Source organism: Rhizopus delemar, genomic scaffold, assembly GCF_000149305.1.
Source record: "Rhizopus delemar RA 99-880 supercont3.6 genomic scaffold, whole genome shotgun sequence".
NCBI lineage: Eukaryota > Fungi > Mucoromycota > Mucoromycetes > Mucorales > Rhizopodaceae > Rhizopus > Rhizopus delemar.
The window spans coordinates 2391421-2408359 of record NW_027137832.1 but is presented as its reverse complement, the minus strand read 5'-3'; the positions used below and the strand labels follow the sequence as shown (position 1 = coordinate 2408359).

The 16939-nt window shown below is 36.9% G+C and overlaps 9 protein-coding genes across 9 annotated transcripts; 3 read left to right on the top strand and 6 right to left on the bottom strand.

The window, feature by feature from the left end:
- Positions 1 to 171: 171 nt before the first annotated feature.
- Positions 172 to 1577, bottom strand: RO3G_08940 (homocitrate synthase; the record flags this gene model as incomplete). Its single annotated transcript, XM_067663525.1, has 3 exons — positions 172 to 1298; positions 1350 to 1397; positions 1448 to 1577. 3 exons carry the CDS (start codon positions 1575 to 1577, stop codon positions 172 to 174), a joined length of 1305 nt encoding a protein of 434 aa, XP_067519626.1.
- Positions 1578 to 3046: 1469 nt separating this feature from the next.
- Positions 3047 to 3594, bottom strand: RO3G_08939 (uncharacterized protein; the record flags this gene model as incomplete). The annotated part of the gene is made up of 2 exons (XM_067663524.1): positions 3047 to 3387; positions 3441 to 3594. 2 exons carry the CDS (start codon positions 3592 to 3594, stop codon positions 3047 to 3049), a joined length of 495 nt encoding a protein of 164 aa, XP_067519625.1.
- A 428-nt stretch (positions 3595 to 4022) lies between these two features.
- On the top strand, positions 4023 to 4318 carry RO3G_08938 (60S ribosomal protein eL29; the record flags this gene model as incomplete). Its single annotated transcript, XM_067663523.1, has 3 exons — positions 4023 to 4059; positions 4116 to 4180; positions 4238 to 4318. 3 exons carry the CDS (start codon positions 4023 to 4025, stop codon positions 4316 to 4318), a joined length of 183 nt encoding a protein of 60 aa, XP_067519624.1.
- A 685-nt stretch (positions 4319 to 5003) lies between these two features.
- Positions 5004 to 6779, top strand: RO3G_08937 (uncharacterized protein; the record flags this gene model as incomplete). The annotated part of the gene is made up of 2 exons (XM_067663522.1): positions 5004 to 6523; positions 6710 to 6779. 2 exons carry the CDS (start codon positions 5004 to 5006, stop codon positions 6777 to 6779), a joined length of 1590 nt encoding a protein of 529 aa, XP_067519623.1.
- Positions 6780 to 7364: 585 nt separating this feature from the next.
- Positions 7365 to 8503, bottom strand: RO3G_08936 (serine/threonine-protein phosphatase PP1; the record flags this gene model as incomplete). Its single annotated transcript, XM_067663521.1, has 4 exons — positions 7365 to 7451; positions 7504 to 8198; positions 8268 to 8399; positions 8449 to 8503. 4 exons carry the CDS (start codon positions 8501 to 8503, stop codon positions 7365 to 7367), a joined length of 969 nt encoding a protein of 322 aa, XP_067519622.1.
- A 1819-nt stretch (positions 8504 to 10322) lies between these two features.
- RO3G_08935 (uncharacterized protein) lies at positions 10323 to 10514 on the bottom strand (the record flags this gene model as incomplete). The annotated part of the gene is made up of 2 exons (XM_067663520.1): positions 10323 to 10435; positions 10499 to 10514. The coding sequence occupies 2 exons, from the start codon at positions 10512 to 10514 to the stop codon at positions 10323 to 10325; spliced, it is 129 nt and encodes a 42-aa protein (XP_067519621.1).
- A 1770-nt stretch (positions 10515 to 12284) lies between these two features.
- On the bottom strand, positions 12285 to 13378 carry RO3G_08934 (uncharacterized protein; the record flags this gene model as incomplete). Its single annotated transcript, XM_067663519.1, has 4 exons — positions 12285 to 12677; positions 12726 to 12950; positions 13011 to 13107; positions 13302 to 13378. 4 exons carry the CDS (start codon positions 13376 to 13378, stop codon positions 12285 to 12287), a joined length of 792 nt encoding a protein of 263 aa, XP_067519620.1.
- A 1043-nt stretch (positions 13379 to 14421) lies between these two features.
- On the bottom strand, positions 14422 to 14708 carry RO3G_08933 (uncharacterized protein; the record flags this gene model as incomplete). The annotated part of the gene is made up of 2 exons (XM_067663518.1): positions 14422 to 14561; positions 14615 to 14708. The coding sequence occupies 2 exons, from the start codon at positions 14706 to 14708 to the stop codon at positions 14422 to 14424; spliced, it is 234 nt and encodes a 77-aa protein (XP_067519619.1).
- Positions 14709 to 15433: 725 nt separating this feature from the next.
- On the top strand, positions 15434 to 16336 carry RO3G_08932 (uncharacterized protein; the record flags this gene model as incomplete). Its single annotated transcript, XM_067663517.1, has 2 exons — positions 15434 to 15758; positions 15927 to 16336. 2 exons carry the CDS (start codon positions 15434 to 15436, stop codon positions 16334 to 16336), a joined length of 735 nt encoding a protein of 244 aa, XP_067519618.1.
- Positions 16337 to 16939: the final 603 nt, after the last annotated feature.

Sequence of the window (16939 nt, the reverse complement as noted above, 5' to 3'; positions counted from 1 at the left end):
TATCATTGAATCCACTTTAAACAGCTAGTTCTTCTTTTGAAGAGATAAAAATAAATAAACTTTTTATTATACAAAAAAAAATATGAAAGTGTATACATAAAAGTATGAAAAAGAAGGGGGGGGGGAATGATCTAAGAAATCAGATGTGTTGATGTAAAAATAAATTTTTTTTTATGCAGCAGCTACTTCAGCACCAAAAGAAGCGATATGTTCAGGCTTTTCAATCTTGTTTAAAAAGTGAGTATGTCTACCGTCCACCTTGGCTTGATGATAAGAACGGAGCAAGACATCTACATCATCCAGTGAAAGAGGTCGAACATCAGCCAATTCCTTAATCTTGGCCGTCACCGCCTTGGCATCTTCATCCGTCAAGTCCAGATTCAGTTGTTCAACACGGTTCTTGACCGCATTCCAGCCAGTCAGACGGTGACCGATACTGACATAACGCGTCATGCCAAAATCGTGGGGGTTCAAGATTTCATAGGTCGAAGGGTTGTTCAAGATCGCCTTAGCATGAATACCAGCCTTGTGAGTGAAGGCACAGTAACCTGTGATGTAATTGTTAAAGGGCACAGTGACCTCGACCGCGTCGGCCACGATGTTTTCCACTTCACGAATCTTGGTCAAGTCATATTTGTTCATCACGTACTCCTTGTCGCCCGTGTACATCCTGGCCAACAGACCTCCCAAGGGAGTGATCCCGTTACGTTCACCGATGCCGAGAACAGAGGTATCAATGTGAGTCGCACCTGCTTCCAAAGCAGCATAGGCATTCGCGATAGCACAGCCTGTGTCATTGTGAAAGTGACATTCAATATCGCAGCTGACAACACTACGCAATGTCTTGACGAGTTCATAGACCTGGCGAGGATTAGCACAACCGACCGTATCAGCAATGCCCACACGGTTCACACCAATCTTGTCCACGGCCTTGTAAATCGAAAGCAAATCGACCAGATCAGAGCGGAAGGAATCCTCAGTAGAGAAACGCACTTCGAGACCCTTGCTCTTGATGAACGTGATCACTTCGATGGCTTGCTTGGTGATGTAATCCATATCCTTGCCATGAGAAAATTCACGAAGGAAACTAGAGGTGCCAATGACAACATCAAGACCGTCAACACCCGTATCAATGGCTAATTTGGCATCATCCATGTGGCAACGTATGTGTGTCAAAATCTTGGCCTTTAAACCCAGGCTGGAGATGGCGCGACAGTCATTGCGAGATTGTTCAGAGGCAGCGGGTGATGTCAACTCGAGATAATCAACACCGACTTCATCAAGAGCCTTTGCGATTTCTATTGAAATGGATGAGTGATTGTCCTAGGTCACCGTCAGCAGAAACTTACCGATTTTCTTTTCGGTCGTAAAGAAAGCATTAGCAAATTGTTCGCCCTCTATTGGTATCATCAGTATAGGTTCATTCCAATTTAGTCTATGCTTTTACCTCTTAAAGTAGATTCAATGATTTTAAAATTGGCTACGTTGGAGTTGGGATCATTGGACATGTAAGGGGATGTGACACCTTCCTTGGGGCGGGAAGCATTGTTTGTAGAAAGACCGTTGGATTGAGCCATAATATAAGAAAGAAATGAAAAGTGAAGAAGAAAAGAGTAAGAAAGAGAGAGAGAAGGGTAGATTTATAGGGTGAGTAGATAGATTATCATCATCTTTTCAAGTCACACAAACTATGCCGTTCTTTGTAATAAAAAAGAAAAGGATCCAATTAGATGAGCTGATAAAGATAATCTCGACATCTGAATCGCCCTTCCAAATATAGCAATTCATTCATTTTATGCAAATAGAGACACATCAACCCTCTTGCACTCTTTATGACTAGTGCCAAAGGTCAATAAAACACTTTTCTTTCTATTCATTTCATTTTACTTTCTTTATTTTTTTTAAATTTTTTTTATTGCAAGAGAAATAAAGTGGGGAATGTACAATCATATGAAATAAATGTAACGTAACGACCCTGAATTTATAAATATCATTTGGGGGTGCCGATAGGATTTCATCATGTTGGCTTCTCTCCAGAAGCGCGCTGACTTGTTTTTATAGGATAAATAACAGGAAATAAAACAAAGCAAAGCCTTGAAGGATTCAATTTATAAACACATAGGTTCTTTTATTGATGACAAGCATGTCGTCATCTGGTGTCATCCAACATCAAAAAAGCAGGCTTAATGAAGGAATCGTTTGAAAGAGAAAGGCGAAGGTGTGTTTTTATTGCAAAAAGAGATACAGTAGGGGCTTATCTGGCTTTTCTTTATACAGTTCACTGAAAGAGTAAAGACTAGGGGGTTTTAGTCATCCTCTTGAGCTGCTTTGAATTGAAAACCGTAGAGTCTGAAAGACAACTCGATCAGAGACTATAAAGTTGATGACTTGGAGATCTGACCACGAAATTCACTGAACCTATCCGTTTAAATTACCCTACCTGATTTTTGAAAGAAAAGACAGTTGGGTTCACGCTCGTACACAATTCATCGGATTACCAGTATCGATTCTATGGTCAAAGGAACAAAAACCATATTTAGTGATGACCCAGTGGAAATACAATAAGATAGACCTTCCAAATATAGAATGCGCAAGCCAGCCTTTAAAGCATCGATCCCAATCCAAAACCCAAGCCAAAAAAAAAAAGCCCCGATTATTCTGCATTTCAAGACAAAGAAATGATAATTAAGCCTCATAAAATAGAAGATGTCAATATACACAAAGACCACATTTAATAAAGGACATCTTTCTTCTATCTAAAAAAGCTTTATAGCTTCTGGCTTGGTACCTTCGAAAGATCACAGAATGTTGGAACGCTCATTGACTGAGATTGAATTTTATTCAGTGCTTCTTGACTAGAGCCAATCTCTTGTATTACTTTGAAATAAAGATTAACCATGAACGAAAAGGATTATCATATTTGTATCAAAAAAGTCTATATTGAGCTCTTGCTTTTATTAAACAAATAAAGCAAGGAATTGCTTGCATTTGATAAACATGAAAGTCCCTGTATAAGAATGTGGCATTATTCTTTATTTAAAATAGATCAACATTTAGGAAATGTGTCATTGTTGACTTGTATCGTGATGGGCACGACAATAGGGGGTTGTTCAGGTCCAGTAGCGGGTGATGAATTAGTGACAGGTAAATAGGAGGGTGTGAAAAGAATAGAGTAATCATATTGAGAGGGTGGATAACGAGAAAAGAAGTGGCAGTTGGGAACTTTCCATTCGGTGTTATATACCTTGTTTTGAAGTCCATTAGGATAAGGAGCAGAGTCCAAGGAAGAAGAGATGGTGAAAGAGAGTGATTGACCGCTGGTGTGATCTTTCCATATAAAATCAGCAGAAAGAGAATGAAAGTAATAAGCAGCAAAAGGTGGGTTGGCTATAGAGAGTGATGTGAATACATGTAAACCATTGTGTGTATTTCATGCTTACTTGCTTGCCCACCAACAATGGTGTGAGTGATTCTAAAATCGCTTTTACTACTGATTTGTTGGTTGGGTTGAGGTGAATTGATCACCAACACGTTCGAACCATCAGCTAATATAAAGTGAATAAAGAAGGATAGTATAAAAAATGGAATCAACATTGGAATAAGAAGAAAGAAGAGAAAAACAAGTACCTTTGGCTATAAATAAATTCAATTGACTGGTGTAACATGTATAAATAATAATAAAAAGTAGAAAAAATAGATAAAGAATACAAAGCAGTAATACGATCGACTTAATTTATGATGATGTACAATAGTTCATAAATAATTCAAATACTTTCATATCCTTTCCTCTCCCTCCCTCACTGTACAATGCTTTCAATTTTCAAAAGGAAAAAAAAAAAAAAAAAAAATAGATTGAGCAGGTGGAGTTTTAAACTATTTCCATTGGCTAACTGCCATTGACAGTGCGCATCCAATCCAAGACTCTTTCTCTTTCCTTCTTGATCTTAATCCAAGGTACGACTCCTATACATCCATCCATCCATCTAAAATATCAACATTCATCTTTTATAGAAACGTAAAAAATGGCCAAGTCAAAGAACCACACCAACCACAACCAAAGTAAGAATAACAACACACGAAAATAATGTTGACATGTTCTAAAAAAAAACAAATAGACAAGAAGGCTCACCGTAACGGTATTAAGAAGGCCGCTACTCACAAGTACCGTTCTCAAAAGGGTGTAAGTTGTTAGGATTAAAAAGGAATGGCAAAATGTTGATTTTTTTTTTTTGACTAGTTGGATGCCAAGTTCCTTCGTAACCAACGTTTCGCCAAGAAGGGTACTCAAAAGGCTCTTGCTGCTGCTGTCAAGAAATAAATATTGTAATAACAATAAATAGCTTGTATCAAAACAGCACATTTTGACTTTTTTTTTTTTTGTACTGAAAACTCATACCATGTTTTATGCATGAAAGACGAAAGTTGAATAGGGTAAAATAAAAAGAAAGGAAAGGGGGTGATACGACAATGTGCTCTTTAATCATCCTGCAGTGCGAATACAGCTCTGTTTATGCTTTGTGATTCTTAGTATCAAATTGAGTTGCCAATCCTACACAAACATAGAACGAGTTTGTATACAAAAAAGCATGGTTTATTCACTAAAAATAAGTAAGCGTCTTGTGTTATCAACAGACCTGTAAAGATGCTTTTTTCCTACTTCTAGTGGAATACATCCATCAAAAGCCTTTAGCACCCCTAACACAAAGCCATGGATTACCAGCATAGCCAGAGACTTTAGCTAGAGTTATTGGCATTATTCATATAAAGTAGTCTATTTGTAATCGACAGTTATTCATCTTTGAAGATAAGAAAGAGAGAGAAAGCCAAGCGAAAGGACATTGCTTGAAGAAAAAGAGTCAAGTCATCCATTCTATAAACTATCCTTAGTGCTTAATTACTTTAACCGGCAACGATTCAATACGGAGAAATAAGATTGTACTCAACGTAGTACTAAGTAAGATGATACGTCTAGCAAATTTTATTTTTTTCACCTTCATTCACCAATGCCCCGTTGGAGTTATTTGCCAGCTGAAATCCTTGATTACATTTTCCGAGAAGATTGTCTCGATGAATCAGATGTACTACAATGCTGCCTTGTTTGTAAAAGTTGGAATCAAGCTGCCAACATTAAATTATATAAGGAGGTGGCCATCCTTCGTCATTCACAGTTGGTTCAGTTTTTGGAATGTATGAAGAGCAACCAACTCGGAGAATTGGTGAATGCTTTCTATATCAGGCCTTCAGCCTTTGGGAGAAAAGGGATGGACTATGTGCAGCAACTGGCTGCGGTCTGTCCTAATGTTCAAAAGTTTGATTGCCACGTTCACTTTTATGACATGTGGAAAGCCTTGAGCTCTGTTTCGCACTGGAAACTGAAACGGATACCTCCGCCCTTTCCACGCGAAAAGCAGGATTATTACAAATGCGTCCTTCGTCACCGACAGACACTGACTTATCTCTGTTTGCCAGAGTATCTCTCAACGGACCCAAGGTTCCGTTGGTTCATGAGACATCTCAAAGAATTCACTCAGCTATCCCATCTTGTCGTCCGGTCCTCTTCTTTTGGGCAAAGCTTGATGGACTATGATCCAATCATTCAACACGCTCGGCAATTGACCAGTCTAAAGATAGGAGGCACCTTTGGCGTTCATGTCTCCTCCCGTTTACCCACGCCTGATTTACCCTGTGCTGAACCACGCAGTGAGATCAAGGAATTGAAGGTAACGATCAAATACTATCCAGGCACCGTGCATTACCTGATACGAAAGTTTCCCAATTTGAAAAGCCTCGCATTGGCCTTTGAAGACTATACCACAGAAACAGCTACAGAACTACAAGCGTGTTTTTTGGAAATCTCGGGTAGGTTTGTTGATTATCTAAAACGTATACATCACTATAACGTGGGCATGGCATGTACCCAAGCGCTAGTTTCGGCTTATTTCAAATCGAATCCCAACAACATCCTATCATTCGACATCATGTCTGTTCCAAACGATTGTCCCCGTCTGATGCTTGAACCAGGTGGAGCCACGATCGCCTGTGGCTTGGAACATGCCAAAAAATGGACCAGTCCTCATGTTCTTTCGGTTTCCCTATCCGCTCCTTACACAATCGGTTTTAGACAGTGGGCCCAAGACGTGTTCACTTGCTTTCCTCATCTCAAAGTACTGGCATGTAGCTTTCATGATGTTGACCCACAGACAGCCTCTTTTGCCAGTGGCCTGTCTAAATCATTACAAGTGCTTTCCTTGCATCTGATTGATCCAGTACAAAAAGTTTGTATTGATTCAAGTCGATTTCCATCCTTGCAGGATATCACTTTGGATATACCACATGTCTATGATAAAACATTAAACCTCGATCTGTCAGGTCTGTCTCTTCAACAGCTGCAGTTGCGATTGTATAGGCATGTGCATTCACTGCAAGGCCATGGTGAAATCTATTTGCAGGTGAAAACGAATGATGCTGGAGTGAAACGTTTTACGTTTAAGCAAGAAAGAGACAGCTTTCAGATCATTAGGGGGTATGAACCAACCTTACCCAGCCTACGCATTGATCTAAGTTGTTCTGCTATCGATTGTTTTTCGCTGTCCCTAGGTGACATTCAACCATCAAGCCATCAACTCTATTTGAAATAAATACCATAATAATAAAAAAAAAAAAGGTAGCCCCTCTCCCTTTCTCATTTTGATCTTATCAAGTACAATAGGCACGGTCACTTGAGCTTGAATCCAATGGTACTACAACGCTCAAAACAAACAAATTGGAGTTTGATGTAACACTAACATCCATTTAAAACAAACCACTTGATGCGTCTGCCCTCAAGTCCTTTACAAAATCAATAAAACTAAAAACATCAATGATTCGGTAAAAGATGTGCGAGAAAAGAAAGACAAAAGGGCATTGAAATCACAGTCAAGTATTATACAAGATAAACCGATCCTTTTGTACACAGACCCCTTCCTTTCTTTCGTGGTTGTCGAGCCATATATCATTTGGCCTTGACAACAGTGTCCATGGTTACCAACGATTGATTCGGCGCTCTTTCTCTAATCAGCCTATTGAAGTAACCCATGGTTGCATCAAATTGGATTATACTATGAAATAAAAAGACATTCTAGTCTCATGACCATCTTCTACACACACACCATGGGTTCATCCTATTACTGTTCATATCATTCAAGGTGGTAACGCTGCATGAAGCACATCTAGTCTCTTTATATAGAGATGGATTGCAACATAAGTGAATGTCCAAAAAAGAAGGGCAGTTTTTTTTATTATTAACAAATAAAAAATGTGAAAAGAGAGAATGTTTAAAAAGAAAAGGATAAAATGGAAAAGAGAGAGAGAGATTAGAGACAAGTTTATGGGCTCTTTTTCTTTCCTCTTGATGCGTTTTTACTTCCTGTATATCCAGTATATTTCGATCTTTTCTCAGCAGGTTTAAGGATCTATAAAGAATATGAGTAAGCGAGTAAAGTTTAAATGAGAATGTAAGCAAACCTGGAATGAACACATTAAAGAATCGTCTACACTCATCATAGCACCAGCATTATCAAATTCACCACAATAGTTGGGAGCAGAAAAGATAGTGACCAGCTGTCTCTTTGAAAAGAATTCATAACCGTCTTCAACGACTTGATGCGCTCTGCAAATGAGATCAATGTCATGCTTCTGTAAGAACTTGGATACGATATCAGGGCCAAAAGTAAATGATACACCTCGGTCATTTTCACTCCAACCAACAATGTCCTTATCAGGATCAGACCATAACAAATCACAGAGTAAGCCTGTGTCGGGCACATCGGTAGGTCTCATCACTCTACGGATCTGTTCAAAGCTTTGTAAATCAGGAGAAAGACCACCGTGCATACAAAAGATCTTTTCGTCCACCAAGGCAGCGATAGGCAAACAGTTGAAACAGTCGGTAAACGTCTTCCAAAGTTTGATATTATATCTTCTTTTGCATTCGTCATAAAAGCCATAAATACGATTGATACTTGCGCATTCGTGGTTACCTCTCAAAATAAAGAAGTTTTCAGGATACTTGATTTTATATGCCAACAATAAACAGATGGTTTCTAAACTTTGCTTGCCTCTATCAACGTAATCACCCATAAATAAATAATTACTTTCAGGAGGAAATCCACCGTATTCAAATAATCTTAAAAGGTCATAATATTGACCGTGAATGTCACCTATTATGTAATTGTGAGCATCATGGTCTTCTCTCTCTCTCTCTCTTTCCAGTTTGATTATTATCTTACCACAGATTTTAATGGGTGCTTCTAAATCTAATAAAATAGGTTGACTCATAAAAATCTCACGAGCAGTTAAACAAAGGTATCGAATTTCTTGTTCTCCTAGTTGTACTTGTTTGCCGGGTCTATTTCCTCTCACTAATAATGTTTTTAATACACTTTATGAAGCCCTTGGTCCTTTATTCACCTTCTAATAAACGTTCAATGATTGAATCCACATTAACTTCGGGTACCTCCGTCATATTAAAAACCTATAAAAAATTTTTTGGTTCATATTTTGCACCTTCTTTGCTCCCAAAAACTCCTCCCCTTTTTCCTTCTAGATGTGTGTAGGTGTGTGCGTGTGCGAAAAAGGTATACGCGTCATAGTATGGGGTTGTATCAGTCGTATTCTGTTCCAACTGTGTTGTCAAATGTGATGATGATGAACAAAGAATATAATTTAAAGAGGTAAAAAAAAAAAAAATAAAAAAAAGAAAAAGAGGAAAAGAAAACAGAAAGGTTTTCTGTTAGCAAAAGAGAATAATCAAATTTTTCTTTTGTGCTTGAGAAAGTTGTTGAATATAGCCAAGATGGAAGTGGAGATGATGAATATAAAACACTTGTAAAAAGTTTTTTTTTCTTCTTAATCGCTTTTTTTCATATATACACACATACACACACCTTTTGAAGAAAGTAAATAGTATTTAAAAGTAAAGAAAAAGAACTTACAAGTTATATGTCTTCTTGACTATACAAAAATAATAAAAGAAGAAAAAAAAAAAGAGAGGAAAAAGGAAAAATTAATACAAATTCAACCTCACCTTTTGAGACTTTTTTTTTTTATTTCTGTATGATTTTATTCTAGCGCCGCCTTTAGACAGACACTTTTAAAGGTTAAAAACACAAGTATAAAAAAAAATGTAAGACGATTAACGTGCTGTTACATGGTTATGTTTGTAAATGCCCTGTTTGGTTGACTTTCATGACGATCTGATGGAATTAGGGCGTCGTTCTTGCTGCTGCTTCATTTGGCCAAAAAGGCGCAGCTTCAAAAGTAAATTCCTAATGGGATTGTCACAAGCTCAAGATACCGCATGTCATTTTATGAATAGGATCAAGTTTCCGATGCGCAGGTATTTTGGATGTTGTCTGATTGGGTCGAGTCAGTTATTCGTAAGATGACATTGAAGGTTCAAGAAAATGATGAGCTAAAGTATCCCAGATGGGCCGTTTGACTGGGTAGGACGATAAGAAGTGTTTGTCGATTTCAATCACTCCTCATAATAAACATCTTTCATCTGCGCTAGAGTGCGGCATAACTTTGTACAGGCGAGAATGTAAGGGTAGCTTGAGATGGCAAGGTCACCATAGAACAGCTCTTGTTGGATGAACCGTAGAGAAGCGCCAAAGCTTATTCCATAAATCTTTGCTGAACTTGGGATAGGATAATGAAAGTCTTTCTATAAGAAGCATATCTAGATTTCTGAAACATTTGACGGTCATTTTCGTTACAGGTATACCATCTATTAGAATCGATAAAGTTACATTTTCAAAATGAAGTGTAGATCGTGGAAAGCCAAAAATAGAGATGAAGCCTTCAAGACAACACTGAAGTGATCTTTTGAACGCTATCAAGAAATTTTCTTTTATCACTTAGTCAGTGCGTGTAAGATCCAAGTCATTTTCGGCCTTGTTTTGATGGCGTCTAAGTGGAAACAAGCGTTGAAGTCTAAGCTTGCTATCAAAAACGTCGAAACTATAAATGTCTCTTACCAAACGTGATTTTCAGTATGGGTCGCTATGACCGACAGGTTCCGTGATCCAATCTAGACAAGTCCCCTGTCAAAGGTAGCTCCTCTACTGTGCTAGAATTGAGATTGGTCCAGTTTATTTCATAATCCATTTGATCAAAAGCGTGAAATGAGGATCGAGAGCAGTCGATTTTGTGGACATCAGCATTACATTTTTTCTGAAAATAATAAACGTAGAATCAGAGACGGCAAAGAAGTCAAGCTGTGTAGGTAATATTTCATAGCCGCTGAAGCAGAGAAATTCTCCGATGAAGGTCTTTGGGCTGATCTATAGCAGTTGGAGAGCAACATGTTGCTTGGCTGGATCTAAAATGGCTATGCCTCCTTCATTGCGAGACTGTCGACTGTCTTGAAATCTTATATATAGAAAGTTTTTTGTGACTAAGAAATTTTATAAGTACAGAGCATATTTGCCTAAAGAGACCCAGAGGAGGGGGAATTTACCTTTATGTTGTGCCATATTCTACTAGGGAAAAGTGAATTACCAATCATGTTGCGCTCAAGTATAGTCAAGTTTGTTTGTGAGAAAATGTTGGCATGTTGCTCAACTTTCGAGACAGTATTGTCTAGATGAGACATTTATTCAGAAGTACTTGTGAATAGTTAGCCTAGGTAAATGGTTGCTACAGGGGTTTGTTTACCATAACATTGAGTATTCGATTAGCCTCAAGCATATGGCGCCATCTTGCTTGTTGATCGACTGAGAGAGAGAATCAACCAATGTTTTGTCATGACTAAGGCGATCATTGGATGATTTTCCATATAAAGACACTAGTCGCAGCAAAGCTTATAATCCTACCGGCTGCGTGAAGAATACGATCAAATTTATAAAATCCAGGATTAGAGCTGAGGATCAAATAGACTATAAAAGAGGTTCAATGGTAATTTTGAAAAGTACCCATCGACAACAAACACAGTAGTATGACAAACACAATGTGCGAATTGCATCATTTTAAACCTTATTTTAGAGGAATCTATATGAAAGTAGTTTGGCTTGTAAAAGTAAATACTACATGTAAAGTACTTTTACATTAATCGAGAAATTACTTTTCTATATGGTTTATTTAAATCTAATGCAATGATGATACACCAGTAAATAGGTGGACGCTTACCAAAAATGCCGTACGTGCTAGGAATGATAAAGCTCTATATGCTAATTTTGTGAGATGAGCTGAATGCTTCCAAAACATAGAATGAACTTCAGTACAGATATCACTTTAGACTATGAATAAACAATTTATACAATAACTTGCAATCTGTGAGTTGATGACCCCTTCAATTAGAACAAGTTATCTGTTGTATCAAAAATGAGCATAATATACAGCTTTTACTACCTTTTGGTATAAATATTCATTTTTTATCTTTTCATTGAGCAGGTTGCTATCTTGTTTTGAAAGATAAGATAGGCTTGCTACTTACCATGAAATTTTTTTTCCATACATCTCGTCCATCTTGAATTTTGTTATAGTGTTACATCTTGGTTGAAAAGCAATTTAAATGCATTCGAAATTATCATAAAATATGATGAGAATCATTGAAAGATAGCATACTAAGAACCATATAGAAATCTCTTCTTACCAAGGCTTTATGTTTGTAGTGATTTTGCATTGTAAATTGGCCAATGAAGCAGCAGCGACTTCAATCTCTTTGCGTTTTGATAAAGGCAACATTTAATTTAGCTTCAAAATTAAATCAGACAGTGATAAAAGGATGCTGATTAGAGAATTATCAAGGGGCTCACAGAGAACCTGCTCCATTTTTTGTAATCTCCCAATTCTTTTAATGAAAGTCGCTGCAAAACGCCTCTGACGACGAAAATAAGGAATACCGGGATACACCATATGCAATGATGCATTGTCGCTTTCTGTTTGGTTTTTTGGATACTCATGTTGACATTCAGCAAAAAATCTTCAATATATCCAACAAGAAGCCAAGAAACCAAAAGCTACCAATTCATTTTATTGCAACAAATTGCCATACAAGCCATTCTGATCATTGACTGATGCGTAGTTCAAGAGCAAAAATCAATGAATCAACAATGATAATAACAAGCATTAAATTGACAGCGAGCGCGTAAGAGCACTATGTCATTCATTACATACTTTATCATATTAACAGTGAAATGATGGTACTCTATTTAATGACTAGTTTTTATTTTTTATTATGCATACTGTTTAAAAGCCAATTTCTTCTATTACCTTTCTTTTTCCTTTATCAATAGTAATTTATTCTAAAAAAAGCTTTTTATTGTACCAGTGATGGCCATCAGTGAAGCAACAGTCAATAGGACTAAATTTAATGCAAGTTCCCAACGTGACATGGTATGTCGAAAGAGCTTGATGTGGCAAAGGAGCGGGAAAATGCCTGAGATAAAGAATGAAAAGAAGGCACCCAAAAGAGAAATCACACGGTCAAAGTTGGGAAGCAGCCAGACCAATAAAACCATAGTGATTGTAGTCAACAGAATACAGATAAATTTAGATTGAATATAGGTTTGCCAAGTGAGAACGACTGGATTGAGTGTCAATCCATATTTGGCAATGGGGTTGAGTGCTACCAAATAAACTGCAAATCGATTGAGTAATTGATTATATTCGGGAACAGTTAGAATATTTTGGGTAATCTACAAAAAAGATAAGTCAAGCGTTCAATCGTATTTAGATGCTTTTACCTCTTCCATGGTTTTTGATCCAAACATGATATATCCAGAAACAGCTACTGTCATATAAATAACGGCCACCATCAGATAGGAATAATTGACCATCTTTTTATATTCCTTTTGGTTTTGCATGTCGTGATAAATACTAGGGAATACTGCGTGTCCTGCAAATCCAGACATGATCAATCCAAAACTTAGTGGTATGTCCAGCCATTTTTCTGGGAAAATAGATGTATCCTATATGTGACAATCTATTAAAAAAGCTTGATAAAAAAAAAACATCTCATAATAACTTACAGCAGGATCACGTAAACTACCAGGTGTGTTGGGTTTAGTTAAGCCATCATAGAGAATGATGCATAATAAACTGATAATACTCAAAATTCCAAGCAAACTAGTATAAGATAAATGTCTCACGGGTATAAATAAAGTAGGTGTCAAAATAATAAAAGTTGTCAATCGAACCCATATTAAATCATAATGTGGAAATAAGGAAGCAATTCCATCTGTTAATAACACGACCAATGCGATACTAGACAAAAGTCAATCTCTATACGCTTACAGAAAAAGAAGGGCATCTATAGTTACCTGACCGTAACAAGTTCAGTTAAAAAGAGAAATGAAATAAAGACACGTCCGCGTATACCGAATGTATAAGCACCCATGTCGCCATAAGTCTTTGAATCTGGATGAGTACTCAAGCATTTAATCAATATCTTGGCCGAATAATTCGTGAGTCCAAAACAAAAACAAAAAATCAAAAGTCCAATGAACCATCCAGCGCACTATTACAACAAGTCATGAGTCCACTTAAATGCTCAACTTCACTAGTTTACCTTGAATCCTAAAGGCAATGCAAGTATACCAACACCTAATAAAATATTGATCGAATTAAAGATGCTTTGAAGAAAAGTTGATTTTTTATTGCTGGGATGATAACTATCAATTGTCTGATTTGTATTTACTTTTTGAAGATTTGGATAAAGCAAAGGTGAACTTTCCGAATTAGTATTTGTTGGTAGGTAAAAGCCCTTATGTACTGATATAGTGCCATCATTGTCATCATTGTCATCGTCGGACTGTGTATAGATGCACTGTAAATATTATTTTATTCCAAAAGTGTGTATATTTTACCAGATGATCGGGTAATCCAACATTTTCTTCCATATATCGAAAAGAAGCTCTCGAGTAAGAGCTTACAAATGATCTACTTTCTGGTGTTTGCTGTTCTGATTGTGAAGAGTCCGCTATACGAATTGGTTTTGGGCGTATCATGATGTAGAACAGAAAGAAAAAGAAAACCAAGGAAAAAATTTATGTCAATTTAATGCAAATAAAATTTAGGGGGAATTTAGTAAAATATTCATATTCTTGTTATAACTGTGCCAAAATCTTGATTAAAAAAAAATACATGAGTATGCGAGAATGACGTTTATTATGATGCTTGTTATTAGAGGCTACTTTGTTCAGTTGCTATTTTCCTTAAAGATTGATTGATCTGTGACATTACGTTTTCTATTCTCCCATAAAAAAAAACCTGTAAATACAGACATGCACCTTTTTTTTTCTTTTCTTTTTTTTTTTCATTACCCATATCTCTAACAGCTTCTTCATATTCATTATTTACTATTTTATTCTCTTCTTCTAAAGCTTTCAGAATATCAATCTAAAATTTAAAATTAATATTTCTATTCATTACTTTTTATCTTTATTTTACTTGTTCTTCTTCTGTTTGCTGAATGCCTGGTAATACTTCGATTAAAGAGTCGATTTCTTTAGCTTTTTTCACTAAATCAGATACAAGTTCATGCATATTTTCCTTAAATACTTGTGGGTCATCTGCTTGTACTATATAATTATGTCTTAACAACAATAAGATTATTTCTGTATAGAGAGATTACCTTTAGGTTGTGACACGGGAATCTCTTTATTAAGCTCTGCCATTGAGGATTTTTCATGAACATAATAAATACTATTTGTAAACATGCGTGCCATCTAGAATATTTTTTAGGTTATTCTTTATGTATAACAGTAGTGGTTCTTACTGCATCAATGGCATCTTGTAATTGTGTTAGTCTATCCATAATTAGTGGAAAACAAAAAAAGAAAAAGTGTAAGGTGACTGTGTTTGAATAACAGGTTCTTCACTGAGTTTTCACAAGAATGGATATTGATTCTAACAGAATTGGTTGAGGCACTCTAATAAAAATTATGAAATATGATTGCTTTATCTTCTTTTTATTTAAAGTCAGTGAAAACAATAGTAATGAAAGAAATTCAAATAATATAGTACATAATTGATCTCCTTTTTCGCTCGGTCAGCACCGCAAAATATGGACTCCAATTCAATTAAGCAAAATGAACAATTTCTTGCTATGCAACAAAGATTATTTCAACTTGAGCAAATCGTGGCACAATCAAGTGCCCAACCTTCAGCAGAGCCGCATACATCCCCACCTGTCAACATCGATGAAGAGGAAGCATCAATTCCAGCTCTCCATTCTTTAACAATCAGACCATCTTAATCTTGGACTTTCTCACCATTTTTATCAGAAGCTCTCTCATTAGACTTTTCATTGCTTCCTACCACGATGCTAACTGACGATGAACGTCATAAGACTATTGATTAATATCCCAATATTGAGAACCTGCAATACCAACCCTCGGATACTATTCCTAGTGCAGCACGCAAGATGAATAGATATCAATCTAAGCAAGACATGTCACTTAAACGCTTGCAATATTTGCTCTCAGGTGATTTTCGCCTTTTGGATGTACTTGGGCTTGAGATTAGTCAAGATGTCAATAACGACAATGTACGACGCTATTTGCACATGCTCAAGGATTGCCAAACATTATTTCTCAATGCTTTGGCTCAAACAAATGACATGCGCAACAATGTTGCTTTTCAGACCATCAATCCTAGCTTTTCATTTAATGCTTCCGCTAACAATCACAATTTTATTATGTCTCCAGCCAAATTTCAAGCTGCTCTGGTTCAACAAACTGATACCTCTCAAGCTATTAAAAATGCTAGTAGTTTTCGTACAAAAAAGCGTCATTTCAGCAGGGCGGTTCTCCCAACAACAGCCACTTCTGGAACAACAACCGTTCTTTCGGAAACAGCAACAGCAACCTCTTTCGCAACAACTAACAATTAAAAATTCTTCGTTATCTGCCGGTGGTCGTCTCAGCCAGTATATTTTACAATAGACCACTCTTTCAATCGACGACTGGCTGCTAAAAACGATTTGTTACGGGTTCAAAATCATGTTCGTTTCCCTTCCTCCACTTCGCTTACAACCTCAACCTACAATTCCGTTCAACAACAAAATCAGCTATTGGACCACGAAGTCTCACTCTTACTCAAAAAAGGTGCGATGGAAGAGGTTCCACCCACAACTCCGGGCTTTTACAGCAGTATGTTTGTTATCCCAAAGAAAAACGGTGGTTCACGCCCCGTATTCAATTTGAAAAAACTCAACAACTACATTCAAGCCCCACATTTCAAAATGGAAACGTTACAAGAAGTAACCAAACAAATCAAACATTCCAATGATCTCACCTCGACATATCTTTCGGATGACTTCCTTCATATTCCAGTTCATCCGAAAACCCGTTAATATCTTTGGATGCAATAGAAAGGGAAAGTTTACCAGTTCTGTACAATTCCTTTTGGTCTATCATTGGCTCCTGATTATTCACCAAACTCACCAAACCAATTTTAGAATGGGCACGGGCACAACAAATTCGATCGAGTGCTTATCTCGACGATTGGATCATTATCGCCAATACTGCAGATCAGGCAGCACAACAAATGTAATTAGTCGTCCAGAAACTCGAATCGTTAGGTTGGATAACCAATTGCACCAAATCAATTCTGACGTCTCAGCAATCAATAGAATACCTAGGTTTCTTATTGGATACTACAACTATAACAGCACAACTACCAGGGAAGAAACCGAGGGATTATGTCGAAGTATTCAACGGATCCTGAAGAACCCAATTCAATCACCTTGTACCATCTTCAGGTACTTGAGTTGGGATTCATGCTTTAGATGATGTAGGAGCCAAAGCAAAAAAGGTTGTAAACGTCCAGTTGGCTGTTGCTCTAGAGCATTCTTTATATAGAATCTATGTGTCAACAATAACTGGATAGATATTAGCCTTTGTAGAGAAAACATTTATAGTTAATACCATATAAAGAACAATAATAGAAGCATCTG